At 36.2% G+C, this 23421-nt stretch overlaps 1 protein-coding gene across 3 annotated transcripts in view; it reads left to right on the forward strand.

Moving 5' to 3' along the window:
• The first annotated feature begins 3433 nt into the window (after positions 1–3433).
• The window catches only part of CADM3 (cell adhesion molecule 3), a 1289148-nt gene continuing 1269160 nt past the window's right edge, over positions 3434–23421 (forward strand). For all 3 annotated transcript variants that reach the window (XM_044059344.1, XM_044059345.1, XM_044059346.1), the window contains exon 1: positions 3434–3579. In XM_044059344.1, the coding sequence (XP_043915279.1) occupies positions 3462–3579 (118 nt within the window). In that variant the 5' untranslated portion in view covers positions 3434–3461. The remainder of the gene's footprint in view (positions 3580–23421) is intronic.

Consider the following 23421-nt stretch of genomic DNA (forward strand, 5'->3'; position numbering starts at 1 on the left):
AACCGGGAAAAGCCGAAAGAAGAAGGAGGCATTTAATTGTTACATGCTGACAATATTAGTCATAGTGAAAAGCAAGGCAACTATTAATATTTCAAATTCTGCAAATAGTGTCCTGAAGAAATTACATAATGCCAAAAGCAAGACTTTACATGAGTCTGCTGTTTGTAATACATTAGAAATAGAATACTAGGCAACAATCCTGGGACCCCACAAGGATCGTGTGCCATTCTTCTGTGTAATATTGCATTGTAGGTAATCCCATAGAAGCTAAACCATATGCAGGCCAGAACTCAGAACGAAATGTATGTACTTGTATTGTCATTTTTGTAACTTTAGTGCTATGCTGTGTCATCATCCCTATCCCTTATGCATTATCATAGTACTGTATAAAGATCGGTATGACCTTGAGAAAAGATGCTTTTAGAGTTAGGAAAGCATCCACAACTCAATTGATGGGTTAAAAAGGAAACAAAAAAGAAAGACACAAAAAATAGACTTTGCAGTCACCAGAAGTTTGATGTAAGAATAGAAATGAACAAGTCCTTGTTTCTAAATATTTTTCCACATTGTCTGCCCAAAATGGAAAAGACAGCCTCATTGTTTTGCCCTTGGAAATTTACACTTAAATTTCTTAATACATTTCAGTCATGTAACATTATTGCCAGGTGAATTAATTGATTCATTCAACATGACTCATTTCAGTAATTTAATATGGTTACAAATTATGTCAAGTCATATTTCATTCATTAAGATGCTAGAGTTAACAGCACCCATTTAGGGATGCACTTCATGACTTAGTAACAATCCTGTTTATAAAGCATGTACTAGAAAGAAAATGCCATTGATCATCTGACATCTGTCAGCCACATACATTTTATAATGGTAAAATGGATAAGAGGTTAGCAAGGGGAAAAAAGTCCATGCAGATTAAAGCACTTTGAAAATTATCTGCCTGGGAGGTCCGCCCTGAGAGTTGAGAAGTTACTTGGTGTGCTCTTTCAACTATAAAAGATCTGGCTGCAAGAAAGTACAATGCCAGGGTTAATTGCTGCTCAGGAAAGTTACAAAAATCACTATGCTCTGTTCTCATATTGTTTCTTTTCTGGTTACTTTCAAAATATTCCATTTTTCTTATGCAGCATGTGGTGATCTCTGTTATGGACAGATAACTTCTCTACAGTTCCCTGCAGTCAGGAAACTTTTCTGTCACAGCAGAGTATGAGAAAGCAATTTTTGCAGAATAATGTTTGATATTCTATTCAGGAAGTACGTCTTCTACTCTTAGATATCTGTTTTGTCTTGTGATGCCTGTGGAGTAGTTAGGCCAGCCACACTAATTTCATCCGCCATGCGGTCAGCTCATCTAGTCATTTTTCCTTTTGTAGGGCAGCATATATTGTAAAAATGCATTTTTTGTCTTATACATATCAAGACAGGTAAGTGCTAACATTTGGATGACGTTGTAGGTGGTTTATTACAATAATGAGGATCCTGGAGATTCGTAAGTAGTGCTAATATAATAACAACAAGCTTTACTCCCCTCCTGATATGGAAGCTGTCTGAATCTTATTACATTGTCTCCCAAATCCTACTTAAAGTAACCCGTGTGGACAGCAGAGTGCATGCTCATTACTGCCATTGTTTGCAATCATTCATGTTGTTAATCCCGTCATGGTATGGGCACCACAGCATGTGGCATATGTAGAACCGTGTGGCAGACATGGATAAAGCCCTGACTGTACCCCAGATGACCCGTGTTTGACTAGAGCCACAAATGCTGGAGGGACTGATCAGGATAGGATGGGAATGAGCATCCAACACCAGTTCTCCCATTCTGGGGAATGGAGACTGCCTAGGCCTGCTAGAACAGCAGCATTAAAAGCCCAGTATTACCTGATATACCACTTGCACATAAGCCCACAAGGCTGCTGCAGGAGATGGGTATTAGGGCGCACTTCCCTGTTGCACTATGATGTTGTAACTGCATCCTTATGTGGGTCAGATTGAGCCTGGGGTAGGCTAATGTGCATCCAGTAGTACTGATGAATATGGAGAGGAGCTGGGGACAGCTGAAAATTAGTGATATGAAAGAAAAGGAAAAAACAAGTAGCTTCTCTCATATGTAAATCAGGTAACTATATCATTTGTATATGTGATATATACCATCATCTGAAATACAGGTACTTGAAATACATATTTTCAAACATCTGTATATGGGTGTGTATGTCTTCATGTGTACACATGTCTTTGTTTGTATTACTTGATAGAGAGTGGTTAGGTTAAGAAAACCATTGTTATTAACTACAAGTAAACATATTTTTTGAGATAGGCTTCTGAGATAGAGAAAACAATAGCATGCAGTCTCTTCTACAATCAACAGCTATGGTTTAGTAATTAACCATATTTAGAGAAAAACAAACAGAACAGGTTTACAGAGGTTCTAATCATTGAAAAGGGCAGTTATATCCAGTATGGCAGCTCATATTAATCACTGATTCCTCCTCTGTGAGAAACCAGAGTCACACAAGTGAGAAAATAGTTGTGTATTTCACATGATTCGTGTGTGTGTGTGTGTGTGTGTGTGATACACACACACGCGCGCACACACACACACACACACACACACACACACACACACACACACACACACACACACACACACACTGAAAGAGCAAACCGAATACTACTACTATTACTATTTATAATAATAAATAATATGTTGGGTGTTTCTGAATCATTGCCATTTGTGATGGTTTAGGCCATGGCACACTCTTCTTTAAAGGCCACTTGCAGGTGAAAGATAGGAGTGCAAGTTGCTTAATGAGGTACAGAGTGAAAAGGTTGGAGTTTCTTGCAGCTGGGAGTGCATCTCTCCCATCAAAAGAAAAAGGAATGCAATAAATAATGCGTATCTGCTGCTTCTAGCATGTGTACATTACTTATTGCAGGTAGCTTTTTCTCTGCAGATAATGAGAGTTAAACCTTCAGAAAGATAATTTTTTATAAGGAAGCATTACAGTACAATAATAACCTGAAGGCCACAATGCATGTGAATATATGTACTCAAGTTTGAATACACATTTGCAGAACACTTCATGGAAGTTTTTTAAAAGGATGAGCAAGTAGCCAGTGTTCTCTATTTGGGGAATTTTGCCAGGATACTCTGATGGCATTCTAGTTTGAATCCTACTATAGTGACAGTATAAATGACTGATGTTTAGACAGTTTTCTAAAGACAGATACACTTATTGCTGCTTTGTATGTTTTGATTGAATAATACTATTACATTTATTGAGAAAACACAGGATATAATTGTGTCTCCGCTTAAAACCATAGCTTGTAAGGGCACTTTTTTGCAAATGACACTTCTGTGTTAGAATACACTGTTACTTTTTCCTAAAGTCTGTTTTATTTATTTTCCTTTTCTAGTTAATGAAAAGTACCAGCCAAAAACAAGGGACATGGTTGTTGCATCAGGGTCTACAGTCTACCTAAACTGTACAGTTGAAGACAACGACAACTCCTCATTGCAGTGGTCCAACCCTACACAGCAGACTCTGTACTTTGGGGCCAAAAGAGGTAGTTTATTTAGACTTCATTTAAATTTTCTCATGACAATGCTGGATATGTAATATTACCACATTGCTATTCTGAACAGGGTGTGCATCTTGGATTGTGCTGATTGTCCCAGTCTGTATATAAAAATCTGTATATCTCATAAACATAGTTATGCAGTCTCCTTCTGTTTATAAGAAAAACACACGTGCATCTGTCCATTTAGCCAATGTTTCTCACTCTCTATTTACCTACCTATCTAGCTATCTATATATATGTTTTGTTTTGTTGACTGGATTGGCCTTACTGTGCAATGATAATGACAAATCATAAACACGGGGAATGCCCCCAACAAACACATATTGAGTTACAGCTACAATTGGAATACATGCATGCTACCATTCAGACTACTGTCAACACAGTTCAGTACTTACAAGAGAAAGTGGTTCAGTGCAGGTATGAATGATGAACTACAGTCCCGTAAACGTATTATCATTTATGACCTATATTTGTAATATAGATGATGGCATAGCAGCTTTGTTCAAACAAGTCTGGATGCAGTGGAAATACAGGTAGATGTAGTACATTTTGGGAATCATGTCCTGATGTATTAATATTTTTTTGTACAGTGAACTTTGGTACTCCACATAGCAAAATAGCCTTACAGCTTTCATAGTAATGTTTCAAGTGTGTTTCTGCACTTGCCTTTCAAACACAATAATAATAATAATAAAACAAAACAGGTAAAATGAAAATAAATGCATGTAATAAGTATGATAAAATTAAGAAAGTACAGTGAATTGTAATGTTAAATTGACTCGATAGTTAAGTCATGTTAAGTGAGGGTACATCATGTTTGAAGTAACTTGCTTAAATATTGTTACTGTTTTTTCTACAATATATAAAAGACATTTATCTGTTATCCTACTAACACTTGAGTCAAGGCATTCAATTTTTGTATGGTTGGGTGTGAGAGACAGAGGAAATAGCAATGTTTTTGATTAAGTGTAGCTGTTTAGAGAAGTAATCTAAGTGACTGTAGTAATAATTGAAGACAGTAAGGTCTGAAATATAAAGTGAGTGATCTGCTCACTGCTCTGCTAGAATGTGTCAAGCTTGAACTGTGAGTAGCTACTCATTTGAGGCATTGCTTTCCTACCATTAGCTTGAATGCTGATTTATAGGCTATTTTTGTTTATTTCTATCTGTTGTCCTGGTAGGTGAGCTGCTCTACTGACCCATTTCAGACAGTTTGGAAACTATGCCAATGAAAGCTACAGTATACATCTAGACAAAGAAACAATAAGTACACAGTTGCAATTCACAGTTTGAGCATTTTACAGTGGCATAGAATGTATGCACTTATGTATCATCAGGATAAAGGAAAACACACAGAATGACAATGTACAAAACGCACTTAAACCATTGTGTCATTTTATTTGAATCAGATGCATTTATTTTGATGGATAGCTGTGTAGTGACTTTTTAAAGTTGCTGTTGTGTTTTTAATGATCTAATTTCTGCATGTAGGTGATTTCATGCAGTAGGTCCAAGGCATTTGGATTCTTTTTCACCTTTTTTTTTTTTGTAATCAAGGTCTGATGAGTAGGGTACCATTATCCTATCTACATCTTAAGGGGTAAAATTGTTCCCTAAAAAGTTTTATTTAGTAAAGATTGACTGTATGCTAGTCTTAAGACATTGAATAGAAGGCAGCTAAAATGGAGAGATGCCCTTTTATTTACAAATAAGCATTGAAGTCCCTTAATGAGTTCACAAAGATATGACTGAGGATGTGGTAGGATTGCAAATCTTATTTTCACTAATTTGTAGTTTTGGGTATTGAAAGATGAATATAACCTCAGCAGGTAAAAACCATATTCAAGTATAGGGAACAGCACATTCATTGTTTTTCTGAAATATTTATTAGAATTTTGAAAAAAGAAAAGATTACAATAAATTATAAACTTTAAAACATAATACAGTGTAGAAATGTGATGGGTCATTGTTTTAAAGAACAAATAAAATTATAACTATTTACAATATATACTAAAGCCTGAGACCAGCAAGGTAGTAACTGAAACTAAACAATCCTAACAACAGTCCAGTTAATTAAGAAGATGAAGAAGACAATTCGATAAGGCCAAGATCCTAATCCTAGGATTATTCTTTAATTTGGTTGGCTAGAGTCTTCCTTCCTTCATTTTGATTTCTCTAATTGTGACTTCCTTTAGAAGAGTAAGAAAGTCTTCAAATGCCATTTCTTAGAATGATTTATAGTTCCTAGTTATCATTTTTCTAGCCACAGCCAGTATAGTTCAAGTTAAATAAGAAAAGTATTTTTTTGTTTATATATTCCTAGAACATTAAAGAGAACCATTTATTTTGTTAAATGTAACATTCCATAATGCTTTAAAAAGTCTTGTATTTTTGCCCACAAATTCAGAACCATGTAGCATTCAAAAAACATATGTGACCAATTAGAATTAATTTGTTTAGTATGTCTCCAACAGCCAGCAAGATGTTCTTTTATTTCAGGAGTTGTAAATGATCTCAATAGATATTTCCAAGTAAATATACTCCAATAGAGGGGCCAAGATTTGTTGTAACAGATGAGAGAAGTTGATTTTTATTTTGATCAGTGAAAACTATAGGAAATTCTTTAGTAAAAAGGTTCAAAGGTTCCAAAAGTTCTTATCAAAGTTTGAGTAAACCTTGGCCTAACATAGGAGATATTTGTGAAATTAAATTATTAAATTCTCAATGTTTATAATTAATCTCAATTAGCACCCATATCCATTAAGGAATTTCAACTAAAGGGGATTTAGATAAAATAGACAACTTAGATTGATATGGTGTTAAAACTAATTGTAAATAATTTAATTCATTGTTGTTTATGTTAAATTCTAAGCAAATAGTTTCAGCAGATTTACCTGTAGGACCTTTAAAATATTGGTATCCATAATAACGATATTTATTATTCCAAGAGCTAACATATGAGGGGGTAATTCGTTCATAAAACTGCAAAATCTCACACATAGTAACTCAAGTACCTAGAACTCGTATATCTAAGAATGTGCTATTAAATTTATATATAACAGCACATTCTTAGCTATAGCAGTTCTAGGTATTTGAGTTAGTATGTGTGAGATTTTGCAGCAAATTCAGAGTTGTCATACAACTTTTAGTGATTTACATATGTCAGTGCTGCAAGTTCTCATGGGGTCTAGAGTAATGCCTAGGTATTTATATTCTGTAACATTACTGATAATTCTGTCTTTTGTGACTATATGCATTATCTGTGATAAGCTTGGTATATTAAATAACATGTATTTATTATTTTTTTTATTTTTTTATTTTACGTTTATTTTACATTTGTTGGCCAGGTTTGTCTGGTTGAGCTAGTGGCTCATTTTCAGCAGACACCTGGGGAGAAAAGCTCCACAGTGAGATAAAATTATACAACAGATACAAATGCTTAAAAATACATTTCAGTTACATACACATAAAAAAGAATTATATATTCAGGAGTACACAAAAAGTTTCAAAAACATATATACAATATTTGCAATGGTAGAGAACTGATGTAGAGAAACCAAAAAGCACTTTTGTGAGGCAAAACATTTTGAAAAGGAAAGGAAATGTATGATTTAGTTAAAATACATCTATTATTGAATAAAGTCTGTAAACAGTATTATCCCAGAATGGTTTCAGTACAACACAATCAAAAAAACATATGCTGCCAATCAGTTTTAAAATTTAACTTACATCTCCAACATCCTATTTTTTTTAACATTAATTTAACTCTGTGTGGTGTGATGAAAGTTCTATGCATGAATTTCCAGGACAATAATCTGCAGTTTGGTTATGAAGTAATTTGTTTTGATGATAACGACATTCATTTTTATCATCCTCACTCAGATATCTAGTGTTCATAAATATGAAATAATCTTAATAACTTTTTCTGTAGTATGTTGTTGCATTTTTAAACATTTTATATATTTTGCATAGAAGTCCTTTCCCTAGTATGCTCTGTTTCATCAAAATAATTAAAAGATCAATAAGCTTAGGAACAGAATTTCTTAATGTTGGTTGCATTAATTTAATCTTATATTCAACTGATTGTCCACACGCTTGAAAGTCTAACTACATATATTTACTTAAATCAAATTTATTTTGTTCATAGGTTCATATGTTCATAGGTTAGTACTAGGCTATCTGCCCTTGCGAGCCATTTTAAGCCTAGTCAATTATCCCTTGTGAGATTCAAACCCTGTACCTTGTATTTGTAAGGCAAACACCTTAACCATTACACCACCATCCCCCCTCCACACTATAATCTATAGTTTACAATTTCTCACTATCCATTGACTGATACCAGTATACCAACATTTTTCCGTTAACTGTAATCATTGTTGATAAATTAAATGTACTGCTATTACACTGAATGTAAGCTATAGGAAACAGTAAGAAAATCCATGCTTTATATTATGGATTCCTGCAGATAAAGTATCTAAATGTGATCATTATCCTGGAAATATAAGAAACATTGATTGATTTGTTTTTATGATCTGAAAAATAATATTTTAACAGCCAATGAAGATTATCATTTGGTATTTTATGATGGAGTGAATTTGTCAGCTAAGTATAGTTTAACCAAATGCTCATTTGTATCTCTTTCTATTTAACCTTGTAATTATTATTTAACCAAAAATATATCGTCTTTATGATTGATGCTAGAGAATACAATTCTAGGTCTGGAAAACTAATGCCACCCAAAGACCAGTATCTTATGTGATGATTTAAAGCTAATGTAGGTTTGTTGGAAAACCAAAGAAATCTCAAAATCAAAGAATTAAACTCATACTATTTTTAGAAGGAGGCAGAGATTATATTATATATAAGTGTTTTGGTAGTAAAATCATTTTAATTAAAGAAAGTCTCTCATCCATAGTAACAAAAAATCTTTTCCATTTATTAATAAGATTCCTTATAGAACTTAAACTATTATTATAGTGAAACGTTATTATATTTTTAATATCTGTTAATGTTATCCCTAAATAGTTAATTTTCTTATATTCTGCAATATATTTAGAAAATCTTTCATCCATTTTATAAGTATTGCAATTTATAGATATGATTTTTGTTTTATTTTTATTAAAGTTAAGTCCTAATGTCTTCCGGAAGATTTTGAATACATTAAATATAGCATACAGCAAAGAGAGAATGATCGCTATCATTCCGTGTTAAAAGAATATCTTCTGCAAACAGTTGAATTTTGGAATTTAAATTATTATTTATCTGACTGCCTTTGATATCTAAATTTGATCTTATATAATTTGCAAATGGTTCCATAATAGAAGTAAAGAGCAATGGTGACAGGGGGCATCCCTGTTTAGTTCCTTTGGAAATCATAACTGATTCTAAAGTATATGAACTTCAGAACAAACTGGCTACCCACCTTAGCACCATGTTCAATCATAGTCTCATGTCAGGCTTTGTGCTCACTGAATGGCATACAGCAACAGTTATCCCACTCCACAAAGGGGGAGCCAACACTGATACTGGGAACTATCACCCTATTAGCCTGACGAGCTATCTAATGACACTAAGGCTCTACTCAAACAAGTGGACAAAGCCTGGTGACATTCCCATACCACCAAAAATAAAAATGATTTCACCACATTTCAGCAACTAAAAAATCAAGTTAAAAGAAAAATATCCAGTGGCAAAAAAAAACTTACTTTCAATCCACCCAACAAAAATACCTGAACAACCCACAAAAGTTCCTGCAAAACATCAACTTCAACATCCTTAACCCTGGTAAAACCCCACCCCTGTTCCCTCCACATGTAATACCTCTGAGCTCATAGCATCGCAATTCAACTCCCACTTTATTAACTCAATAACCACCCTCCTAAACAAGTAACAACTCTGCTCACTAAACATACCCTCCACCACCAAAGACACAAATTCTTTCTCCCTCAAACCCATTCAGACTATGTACTTAAAAAAAAATCCTAAGTAAACTAAAACCCTGCTGTCTTGCCACAGTCTAGCTTCCCAATGAATTCCTGAAAATAGCTGCTTCATCCATAGCCTAGCTCATATCCACTCTAATCAATTGCTCTATCTCTGAACATTATGTCCCTCACCTCTGGAAAATTTCTTACATCATTCCCCTTCACAAGGGAGGCCCCTCTAGAGAAATCTCAGATTATTGACCAATTGCCATCCTCTCTCTCATAGCTAAAATACTAGAAAAATGTATCCAGCATCAGCTTCTATCTCACCACCAATAACTTGCTATCCCCCTCACAGCACGGCTTCAGGACCAAGCACAGTACTAACACTGCCCTAATAACCTTCACCAATGCTATTCAACACCTTAGAAATGAAGGGCAATGGGTTTCTGCAATTTTTCTAGATATGTCAAAAGCCTTTGACACTGTTTCACCAATCACTACTCAACAAACTTGCAAACTACAGTCTCAACTCCTAATCCCTAGCCTTGTTCCACAGCTACCTTTCAAACCATCAACAGGCTACTAAATGGGAAAACAATCTCTTTCCTCTACTTCCTGTACGTACTGGAGTACCACAAGGATCCATACTTGGGCCCCTCCTTTTTATCGTATTCACCAACAACATAAATTCCGCCATCCAACATGCAACTATCATCCAATACGCAGATGACTCCACACTTATCTGCTCAGCCCCTTCTCCCCAAGAACGTCAACAAAAAATGCAAACATGCTTCCTGGATATAGAAACATTTCTTTCCAAGCATCAACTCATCCTGAACTCAAATAAGACTAAGTTAATGATTTTTACTAACAAATCATCCAAGTTATAAGCACTCTACCCCTCAGTATCTATCCCTCCAATGGAACAAAAATCAACCCAACTAATCAGACTAAACTCCTAGGAGTTACTATCGATAACAGACTACAATTTGATACCCACATCTCCTTAACAATCAAAAAGGTCCATGTCAAACTAGGTACTCTCTACAGGGCCAAACCTTACATCATTCGCCAAGCCAGCCTAGCCACTGCTAGAGCGCACTTACTATCTACCCTCCTCTATTGTTCAAATATTTTCACCAACAGACTGACCTTAGTAATCTAGAATCCTGCTACAACAAAATAGCTAGGTTTGCAGCCAATGACCCCCACAAAACACATCATTGCTCTACTCTCCAGCACCTCAACTGGCTGGAACTTCCCAAACTGTTAACACTAATCCAACTTACCTTTACCCACAAAGTCTTCCACAACCCCAATAACTGCCCTGCCCTCTCTAACCTGATCCAACCCAATGGTAACTGCAGGTCTCTTAGATCCTCTGACAAGTTACTGCTAAAAATTACCCAGTCAAACAACTATCATGGTGATTCCCTCTACTCCAGTAAAATAGCCAAGGTCTGGAATGCTCTATCTCAGGACATCCAAAAGAATTCAAACACCTCTTCTTTCAAAAAAAGCCTAAAAAATATCTCACCAGCAGATGGCTCTCCCCCTGTACTTCACCTGGATAATCTCAACTCTGTACTATCTTTCACCTCAAATAACTACAGCTGTTTGCAAGTGGAGTTCTGATAAACTCATTTATACTGCTGTAATTTGCTGTAATATGTAGCTTGAACTATTTGTTTTATGAATATTGTATTAATGTACTGTTACGTTTAACTAATGTACTGTGGTATTATGCTATATTAACTAATGTGTTCTTAGTAATTGTTCTGCTTATAATCTTGCTTATAATTTGTTAAATTGTCTGGAGCTTTCCTCCCTGAGTCTCCACTGAAAATGGGCTACTGGCCCTGTCGGACACTAGCCAGTTAACAAATGTAAATAAATTATTTTTAAATGTATTAATATTTTTAATGGTTTTCTTTATACTGTTTTTCTAAGAGACTGAGTTCTAGCTATAGTTAAAATTAGTTACTAATCACTTGTTTTCACACTTAGCTATCATTGTATTTAAAGTGAAAGCTGCAGAATCATTTGCTGACATGGTTTACAAGTGCATGCATACCAGTGTCATCTCTAGTTAAGGGCTATCACGTCAGGTATATTCATCAAAGTCTCTTCATATGAATGAAGTATTGCAGCAATCTGTTTGCCACTCTCATACTCATGAAAAAATTACCATAAGCATAAGGTGCAGTTTTTTTTTAAATTACGTCTGAACTTTTTAAAAGCACATACTGTTATTTATTACCCACATATGTCCAATGGACAGAAGTGTCCCTTATCAGAGGTGTTCCAGCAACATAATCTGATTAAGTCACAATCACACATTTGTCAAATGGAGGTTGGTGGAATTAAACACTGCAGTCTTAAGTACAGGAAGTAGCTCTTTAACATCGTAATCCTTTGTTTTAGTTGGCAGTGTGCTGTGTAATGTTATCATATCTCTGCTGTAGAGTGCTTTTGAGAATAGATGAGTCTACCGGCAGCTTTTAAAACAAACATGTTGCACTTAGCTAAAAAAGACCATGGGAACAAAACGAAAACTAAAACCTCTGGTTGGCTGGATACTTGCATGTGTTATATAGTTTTGTTGCACTTCTATGATCATTCATACAGTTGTTTTTATGTTATATGCATACATTTCAGCCTTTCAGGACAAGAAATCTGGACAAAGTGAAAAAAAGGTGTGGGGGCTGTAAAGCCCCATTGTCAAGGAGAGATTTTAAATCTCTCTTATAAACTTAGACAGTTGATAGAATAACAGGTTTTGAATTAGCATCCAGTTTCTGTAGGATACAAAGTCTGAAACTCAAATATCTGTCAGTAGTTAATGAGTTCAGTCGCTAACCTTTTATCAGAAATCCACACCTCTGATGAGGAAGAAAACAAAAATATGGAGACCGTGTGAATTTCTTGGCAGTTGAGAACCGGTAGCAAAAATCAGGTTGCTAAGGACCACAATTTCCATTTACTAAATATTTTAAAACAATCTTGCTTGATTCTTTAATGGATAATTGCTGTTTCCTGAATATATTAATGAGACAATCTACTCCTTACTTGTTGTAGCAAACTGCCTTTATGGTACAACACTGTCTGCTACAGACATCTGTCTAAATTAGTTATTGCATTGTTCTACAGGTTGACATACCCTATTCCTTATTTTCAGTCAGTCATTTAATCAAACCTACTCTCCTTAGCAGCAAAAATTACATAAACAAATTTAAGATGTAGTAAGTGAAAAATGATCATAACTGTAAAAAGTTTTGTTCTTTTGTCTAATGGATATCCAGATGAAAAAAAACAACTGGTTCACTCATAATGCATGCACCATCTCCCAACATTTCCCTGTATTCCTGCTCTTTGCTAATTAAACACATAATTAGGTACTAAATTATAATGAAAATAAACTACATGCTGTCAAGCCCAAATTTAGGGCTCAGTCAGAAGGTAAAAAAAGAAAAAAAAAAAGATCAGCAAAATCTACAGAGAATTATTTGAAAGATGCAGAGTTAGGGTATTTCACTGATTGTAAAAATGTGCTGACATCCTGATGTCATCAGTTTACTTTTTAATTTACCTAGAGCTGTTATTCTGAGAAATGTAAGGAGGGTTTTGCATTTGTTCTATGAGCTTTCATGGTGTCTCTGTTACATTCAGCCTGTATAGTCTGATTTGCTGTTTCAGTTCTTGCTACAGTTATAAACACTTTGAAACCTTTAAGCTCCATACTGCCTTCTTGTGTGAAGCAGCAAGCTAATCTTTACTCGTATAACAGAACGCACCCTAGAGTTAATTTTCATTTCATTGCTCAAATGGTGTATGTCCACTTCCTCCCACTTCTCCAATATTATGTATTATTTTGGTTTTAAATATATTAATATGCCTATTGACATTGTTCTATCCCTGAAACTGATTAATGAACTGAATAATTCAGTCATGGAATGAAAGGCTTTGAATGATTAACAGCATTTAAGTGAATCACAGATATAATCAAACTGGGAGCAGTGAGGCATCCTTACATTAAACAGATATATCACACTGAAAGCTTCACCAGGTCTTTAATGGCATGAAATGAATCTGTGAGAAATGTAAAATAAAAAGAGGGGTACCTCAGAAGGAAGGGGGGACAAAGTATTTGTAATTGTTGGTTTGTGAAGCTCTGATAGTTTTTTCTTAAAGTGTAATGGAGTAATGGAATAGCAGCACCGAATAATATAACCTCAGGCAAGGTTGCCTGTAAATGGCTGAATTAATAAATATAAAATGAAGAGCTACCAAGTATGACTTACAGAGCAAACATAAAAAAAAAATAATTCAGAAATGCAGAATTATAAAATAAGCTAATGTTTTATCATAAAATAATAAAAAGTGTATGCACTTTAATGACAAGGCTCAATCCAGATAAACAATCAGGGAAGCAAATAGAAAAACATCAGCCAATTAATATAAAGGGGCAAATTAGAATGCATGCTAAAATCACATGATTTACTCGGTTGCAATAGGAAATATATAAAAGCCATAAAAATATCTACATTGAAAGCATACAATAGGAATAAGAATAAGACATGTCGAATTCTTAGCTGTTTTTGTGTCAGTACTTTTAAACTTTAAATGATTATTTTAAACCCAGTGAAACAGAGCAGTCAGTTCAGTTTATCAACATTATTCTTAATAGGGTTTACCTTCATTAGGTCGTGTGTCCGTTGTCCGACATGCATTACATTGAAAGGACAACAGCAAAAACCTGCAGTGCTGACTCACAGAGGTTTGAATAGCTATAATGCAAATGCACTATGCCATTCAAACTCATGGACAAATGTTGAAAATGTTTTTCTGCCAAATCAGTCCTTGGAAGTGTTTTATAATTCTCTCTGTCGAATCACGCAAATGCACAATTGCACATATCATTCTCGAAAAAGTTAAGGTAAACCTTCTTAATAGTCATGCAGGCTTTCTACATCTCCATTCAGAATATCATTCTATTCATAATCCAGAAACTGAAAACTAATCCAAGACTGATACGGATAAAATAATATACCGATATAGTTTATTTTCTGAGTAAAATATACACACTCAAAAATATATGCATTTAACATTTTGTGTCCATCATAAAATACTGGCCATGTGCTACACTCACTTATATATGCAATTCCTGCTCTGACTGACAGTTGAAGTATTTAGGTGCTCTGTAGCTCCTCACTGTATTACTACAACTAAAAGAATGAGAAATTGTTACATTCTAATGCTAATTACACATGATGAATTTGTATATGCCTTTCGTTTTTACTCTCATGTGGACACCATTCCCTAATATGTGCTACTCTTTAGGTACAAAGGAAAATACTGTGAGATTACAGAGGATATGAAGGAATCAGGTCTTATGTAAATATTCAAAGTTAGCAAGAGATGGAAGGGAATGGTGATTTTCAGCCTGGTTGTAGAATGGCTTATAAGATGTATAACAAGCCTTTAGAAGAATATTTGTTTGATTTGAGGATGATGCAAGACTTTTGAATAACAAGCACCACCAACCTCTTCTCTTTTTATGTGATTTTTATAAAGAAGTTCGACATTTTTATTTTATTTTATTTTTTTAACATTTGCTTACCAAGAAAGTCCAACTGGACACAGGTCCTTTTTCAGTGAAGGCCTGGTAAAAAAAAAGCTCCAATTAAGCAGATGCTCAGGTAAGAGCCGCCCTCTCCAAAGCAAAAAACACAGCATCAATGGGACCAGACGGTGTCCCAGGCTGCGTCCTACATGAACTCCAAGAAGAGCTAAACCCAAACATAAAACTACTGTTCAATCTCAGCCTTACTACAGGATATGTGCCCAAAGAGTGGCGTACAGCAATAGTGGTCCCTCTCCATAAAGGTGGTGCCTCAACGAATCCTGGAAACTATCGCCCCATAAGCCTGACTAGCTTGGTCTGCAAAGCTATGGAAAGGATCATCATGGACCTCATAAATAAAGATATTGGGGACCTACAAACACTGGATCCTACCCAGTTCGGCTTTGTTAAGGGCAGATCCTGCCTCTTAAACCTGGTTGATTTCTTTGAAACAGTCACCAAGGCCATTGACGAGGAGAAGGTGGTCCACGCAGCCTACCTGGACCTCGCAAAAGCCTTCGATACAATACCCCACTCGGGCATTATAGATAAGCTCACCAGCTTAAATATAAACCCCTATGTCACTAGATGGATTGCTAATTGGCTCAAGGACAGAACCCACATGGTTAGAATTGCTGGAGCCATGTCAGACTCGAAACCAGTTACAAGTGGTGTCCCACAAGGCTCAGTCCTGAGACCTCTCTTGTACAGTATATATTTCTCGGAGGTACAGGCCAACACGGAAGGACTGTGGCTGACCAAGTTCACAGATGACTGCAAACTGGGTGCCATAATCGACTCTCCAGCCGACACAAGCATCCTCCAAAAGGGCCTCATAGAAACAGACAACTGGTGCCAGAGCCATGGCCTCAAGCTAAATGCCAAAAAGTGTATAGTCATCCCGTTTGGCAAAAACAAAGTGCCCACAAATTACCACATAGGTGGTAATCCATTAAGTACAGAAGAAGTAATTAGGGACCTGGGGACCCAAGTTGATAACAATCTCTCATTTGACAACCACGTGGCCAAAGTGGTTAGAAAAACATTTTATATAGCCCACCTAATCATGAAGGGATTCACATCTAGATCAGGGGACATCATTGTGCCTCTTTACTCATCCCTCATCAGGCCCATAATTGAGTACAATGCCCCTTTTGGGATGTACCTTACCAGACACCTGCAGCAACTGGAAAGACCCCAAAAGTACCTCACCAAGAGGATCAAAGGGCTCAAACAGATGCCATATGCTGCCCGGTTAAAGAAACTCCAGCTCTACTCAGTGGCATACCACCTGTTCAGAGGCGATCTGTGCCTGACGTATAAAGCCATGTCCAACCCGGAATTAATGGACATGCTGCACCTCAGAAAATCCAAATCCCATTGAGCTACGCTCGAGACTTGAACCTCAGCACTGAAATAAATAGGACATGCTGGAGGGACAGATTCATAACCCAGAGGCTCCCTTCACTCTGGAATAAAATCCCAGTCCAGGTTAGGCAGAGTCCCTCACTGACTGTCTTCAAGAGGAATCTTGATGAGTGGATGGGAGATCGTAGGTTTACCCCGGGTATCACTTCTGTGTCACTGTTAGACAGAGGCACAGTATACTAACCTCGAAAAAGGGCATAGCAAAATAAATTTAAAATGGGTGGCGAAAGCCAAACACATTCTGGCTAGGCTTATAAATGCCCTAGGGCAGATAGCCTAGTATGAACCTATGAACCTATGAAAACTACAAGTTTGAGTTACAGTTACAGGTAATATAATACTTACACAAAAACATAAAGTTTATATACACTGCAAAAGAAAAAGGCTTGTCTGCAAGCAAGCTCAAAGTGTTAAACATAAACGTTAAAAAAAGATAAATATAAAATGTCTTAGATAAACGTGTACAATAGACATCTCAGTTTGAGTTTGTACATATGTATAAGTCATTTGCCCTGCTTGGGAAGAAAAAGAGACTCATGAGAGAAGGAGAGGACAGATGCCTCAGTTAGGATTTATTGGGAGGGCAATGAGACACAAAGTTATTTAGAGATGTAGAGTTGAGCATTTAGAGGTCTGTCCAGGGCAGTTACAAGAACTGAGCCAGGAGTCTTTCAGGTGTAGTTTTAGGAGTTTTTTAAACTGTGTTAAAGAGCAACAGGTAGTAATTTGGGTGGGCAGTTTGTTCCATATGTTAGGGATGTAGTTTGAGAAGCGTGATTCTCCAGCTGTGTTATTTGGTTTGGTGGTGTCTAGTAGGAATTTATTATTAGAGCGGAGGGGTCTGGAAGTGATGTACGGTTGTAATAGTTTTTGGAGGGCAGGGGTTTTGTCTGGTCGATGCAATATTTTGTGGGCAAAGGTTAACTGATTAAAGCGTAGTAGCTGAGCTGTACAGTGATGTGTTCTGTATGGGGCATCAGTGGCAATCTTGGCAATTTTATTATAACAAGCTTCGAGTTTGGTTAGTTCAGATTTGCGGATGCTGGTTAAGATTGGGGAGGCATATAGGAAGGCAAATAGAAGATGCGCATGACCAATAGTAGCTTTTGAGTGTCTAGTTAGGAATTGTTTGTTTCTGTAAAGTAAATCTAGTTTCTTGCGGACCTTCTTAATGGTTTGTGCTATGTGTATATTGAACTTCAAGTTGTTGTTGATTTCTGCACCCAGCAGTTTGGTATGAGTTGTAGGGCTGATGGTGGTTTTATTTTTGAATTGAATGATGACAGTCTGGGAGGAAGGGGTCACTTTTGTTGGGGAGAAGAGAAGGAGCCTTGTTTTGTTGCTTTGTAGTGAGCAAATTTGGATAATGGAAGTCCAAGGGAGGAGATGTGGACTTTTAAGACAATAATCCCAGAGAGCAACTTTCTCTAGATTGATTTAAAATAACCCAGCATGAGTATTATCTAATTTATTGTTTATACTATATTTAGAAGATCAAACTAAAAAGAAGGGTACTTTTGGGAGGAAGTGCTGAAAGGATGGTGTTTAAGAAGGAACTATATAGGAGTTCTAATCACACTGACAGGGTTAAGGTGTGTATCATCTGAATGTCTTGGTAAAAGCCAGAGATGACTGAAAGGTTTTTGGAAGGGTAATCTAGATAAGGAAGATGCAACTTAAGTAGCAGTGATTCAGCATCGTTGCAAATGCTGTATTTAGATAAGATACACTGAGTCAGAGGAGAGAAAAGAACATGTTTAGAGAAAAGAGTAGGGATAATGAGGTAGGATTTGCTCTGGGGGAAGAAAAAAAGAAAAAAGAAAATTAGTTGAGGATAAGAAGGAAGATGAATGGTAAGGAGGACATAAAAGGTGATACAAAGTCTTTGTTCACTACAAAACAAGACTATGTTTTACTAAGAGTGACAGGATAGCAGACTAGAAGGAAAAATACAGAAGGATATAGATTAAATAAAATATCTGTTCAAAAGATTCTGATTGCACATTTCATAAATATTTTGTCATGCCAAATTCATAAACAATGCACTTGCTTACAAGTGACTTTTCTTACGGACTATGGAACCTGTGCTTATTGATTAAATGAACCACTCTACAATCAAGCACATTATATTGAAAGTAGCATGTCAAATATGCACTTAACTGAATCACACCTGTGCACTATTGTAAGCTATTGATATCTAGTTTTTGTAGCAGCAAGGTCCTTTGCACCTGCTCACAACCTATTATTTTGTATTACCAAAGTAAGGTTGCACAGTGAAAGTCGTATTTCCCTTGTTCAGTACTTCCACAATCTCAGACTGGTCATTCTAAATTGACGATTTGGGAGAAGGGTGTAGGAGGGGTCTGCCATTCAGAAGTGTGCTGCAGTTGAGTGACTTACTGTACCTTTTTGATTGTCCAATTACTAATTCACTGTTTTACTTGTTGTGTTTCACCAAAGTGACTTTACTGCTCAAACCGGCAAGTGCCTTCAAGGAAAATCATGTTAAAAAGCCAGTTTATAATAAGTGAAAACTTTTTTGGGGGGAGCAACAAGGTACAGTATTAGCATGAATAAGGCCATGAAGTAAATGGATTTATTTGCTTTTGTTACTAGATAGGTACATTAAAAAATACCATTCCCCACATTAAAGAAAGCACTGAGAGAGAGTGTGTGTGTGTGTGTGTGTGTGTGTGTGTGTGTGTGTGTGTGTGTGTGTGTGTGTGTGCGTATGTGTGTGTGTGTGTTTGTTTGCATGTGTGTGTGTGTGTGTGTGTGTGTGTGTGTGTGTGTGTGTGTGTGTGTGTGTGTGTGTGTAGTTGCAGATCACTTTGTTGACACTCATTTGTGCAGTGCAAGTGAACTGCTGTACGTATTGAATGAAATACCATTTATACAAATGCTGTTGTGGGGAACTTCCTGTTGGTATACAAAAGTAAATGATGCACTCAGAGTTTGTGTGTGTGTGTGTGTGTGTGTGTATAGAGTTAGCTAAGGGGATAGATTTAATGCTTGTGTGTGTCTGTGTGTCTGTGTGCACATGTGTGTGTTTGTACACGTGTACACAAGATTGAGTAATTTAGGGTTAACTTTAATGTTAGATAAGGGGATAGACTTTTCTGTGGGTGCACGAGTGTGAGTGCTTTAGTGTAGGGTAAGTTAATAGGTAAAATGATAGATTTAGTGTGCATGCATGTGGTGAGTGTCCAAGTTATTTTGAGTGGTGTAGTGTTATAGAAAGGTTTTTTTTTAAATTAAGCTGCACATTATTGTTAGGGACAAGGGCAGAGGTAGGATTAGCATACATCAATAAAATGGTAAACGGGGTGAAAATTTGTCAGACATCATCAAGCAGCTTAGGCCATTTCTTAAGAGACAAAGGGCAGGAAGTTTATAGTGTTCAAGAGTTCTGTGCATTTTTATAATTTATGTTACACATACGTAGAATTAAAATAAAAAATGTGTTAACTTAATAAGCTATAAGGTGATTATGTCCATGACTACAAACATATGGTCAGCAACTCAAGTCAAAATATCATATTATGTAGTTGATATGCAGACATGCACTTTGAATTAATAGAATGGGGCAGTTGGTTGTAACAAACATTAGTGTTTTGGGCTGGAAGTAAGCAGGAGGATCTGTTTACTTGAAGTACCCAATTAATAAAGGATTGCTTAGTGGTGTTGCCTAAAGGTGTTAACTGTACCTGTCATTATCTGCAGGAAAGAAGTACTCTACACATGTAGAACACAGTAGTGTGTGGATAAATTAATTTAATTTTGTTTTAGGGGAATTCCTTCATAAAATTATAGTTTTGTGCTCACTAATAAAATCAAATGATACAGGAATGGGAGGGAATTTTGAAGTCAGCATAATGAAAGTACAACGCTAGAACCACTGGATTTTGAACTAATAAAGAAAAAAAGTAGGGTAGTGGGATAAATTGCTTTTCTCAGAACACTGCATTCTTTGTCAGAAACTATTTCTCATATTTCTTAGGAAAGTCATGAAATGATTTTTGCAGTTTAATGGAAAGCAACATTCTACATTTCCTTTTCGCAGAGTATATTTCTCTCCTTTTCAGAATGATCTTCATACTTGCACATATTAAGACAAAAAGCATGATTTAAGAGCCTCTTCCCTTCTGAGCATTTCTAACCTAGTCAGCTTCCTCAGTGCGCAGCATGTCAGGACAGAATGAAATGTCATGTTACTCTGTTTAGCAATTAATCTCCCTTGCTCTTACCTCATTTTGCCCATGACTTTTGAAAGTATTTGTCATATACTGACTCTCTCGTGTGCATGTGAGCACACACGCACACTCACACACATACACACACACACACACACACACACACACACACACACACGCACACAAACATGCATGCTTGCACAGCAAGGAACCTTTTCCTTTTTCCCCCACCTAATATCTTCATAAAGGTATTTTTTCACCTACAGTTTCTTTCCCATCCCTAGGCTCATAAACTTATTTTGTCTATTGTAGTCTTGTTTTTATTCGTAAGAGTACTCACAGTGTGACTAGTGGCCCTGATGTGAACTGGTTGGACATCTAACTGTTCTATTTTCTTTTATATTACCTTATTTTCATTGGTCACAGAAATTAATAAAATATGCTGAGGCAGAAAAGGGTTTAGTGACCAGCCCATCTGCCTGTTGATTGTATAAATAAATACATCAACTTCACCATGTTAGTACATTTCTGATATCATCTTGAAAGAAGATTGCAAAAGTTCATCAATTTTAAGGCAGCTTAGGTATAAACTGTTATTACATTTAGTGCAGTTTAATTTAAAAATCTTTACTTCAGTTGCAGACAGATACTTAGTCTGGCAGAGTAACATCTGCAGTAGAATCAGGGAACTTGAAGCTGTGGGTAAGATGACAAGGTCATTTATGATGTATCACAATCACTAAATACAGAAGTATCACATATTATGAAAATGATGTCATTGTTAATAAATGCAATTTACCATAACACAGAATCAATGGGAGCCATGAGCTTGCTTCCCTACAACGAGATGGTCCCATCTAGGAGTGATGGGAGACAATGACACCTAAAGTGTGTTCCTTACGTCCAGTCTACTCCAAAATCTCGTTTGGCTGCTGTCATTGCAGAAAACCCTGCTTCACAAAGCTAGGGTGTTGGAAATGGAAGCAGGGTTTTAATGCTTATTCCAGCAACTTTCTAAGTTTACAAGAGCAATATTTAAAATCAGTCCTCATTATTTGTGGCCATGTCCAGATTTATTGTGCAAGAGGTTGAGAAGTATGGTCGAGAGGTCTGCAAACCTAATAGAAACCTTTTCCTGAATCTAGTTAGTTTCTAAATTTATAAGAACAATATTTAAATTATATCCCTATTATTTGTGGCTCTGTCATACCTCTCAACTGTCCAGATTTTTTTGCCTTTTATTTTTGGTCTGTTTATCATAAAATTTGTGTTTTTCTAGATTTTTGTGGCGAATAAGTGAGGACTGAAGTCATTATATAATGAATGTCATTTGAGTTTCAGACTTCATACCCTTCAGAAAATGTATGGTAACACAAGACCTTACATTCTATCACCTTTCTAAGTTTATAAGAGCAATATTTAAAATTTGTCCCAATTTTTGGGGCTTTGTCCCGATTTTTTTGTGCCCAGAGGTTGAGAGTTATGGTCTTTGTCAAGATTTATTGTGCAAGAGGTTGACAGGTATGGTTCAGAGGTACACAAACCTAAATGTAATATGTCAGGGTTCTCAAACACTTAAATTATCTTCCTTCTGTAACCACAGAATATTTTTTGAGAACACAAAGTTAAAATGTTTAAAATGGCAGGTTGCTATACTCTTCCCAGTATGTTTACAGCCTAATGCAAAACTGCAGCATCTGTAGTCTATATGCCTGTAGAAACAAAACCTTAATGCTGTGCAGCTCATATCAAGCACATGGCATAGACGTTACCTATTATATGTACCTTGTAGTAAATTCTATTCAACATTTGTAAACTTTGCAACACCCACTGTTAGTTCCACACATCACAGCTAGGGATTGAATTCTACAGCAGCGCATGTCGCATGTGAACTACATGTGAGTACAGTGCAGTGGCGTTATATTTTCTGTGAGTATTCTGAAAGAGTTTAGATTATGTATGGTGGTATTTTATTTCACATGTTGTAAATGGTATTCTAGAGCTGGGTAAATTCTTTGATTTTCAGTAAGGCTATGTCTATATAAAATGTCACAAGTTTTTTTTTTTTCTAATATATGTATGATAAAGTCTGGATTGTATTTTCAGATATGAACTTAGAGATCAGTTCTCAAGCAACATTTTTTCATTGTCTGGTTAAATCAGTGGTGGAGTTGTGATTGTGTCATAGCAAAAGTTGAATAGAAAAAACATCATGGGCCTATTTAACTCGTCTGCTACTTTTGCACCAGTATGTTGTAATTGATTCTGCTGCTGCCAGGGATCGCTGTCACTCTTCTCTTTCTCTCTCTCTCTTTCTGTCTCTCTCTCTCACACACACACACACACACACACACACACACACACACACACACACACACACACACACACACATACAAATACACACACACATACAAATACACACACACACACACACACACACACACACACACACACACACACACACACAGTCTGTTCTGCTTACATGCACGCATTCACTCACACACGCAGACAGAAACACACACACTCACACACACACACACACACACACACACACACACACACACACACACACAGACACACACACACACAGCCTGTTCTGCTTACATGCACACATTCACTCACACACGCAGACAGAAACACACACACACACACACAC

The sequence above is a fragment of the Protopterus annectens genome, chromosome 17.part0 (assembly GCF_019279795.1).
Source record: "Protopterus annectens isolate FY-2018-M chromosome 17.part0, PAN1.0, whole genome shotgun sequence".
NCBI lineage: Eukaryota > Metazoa > Chordata > Ceratodontiformes > Protopteridae > Protopterus > Protopterus annectens.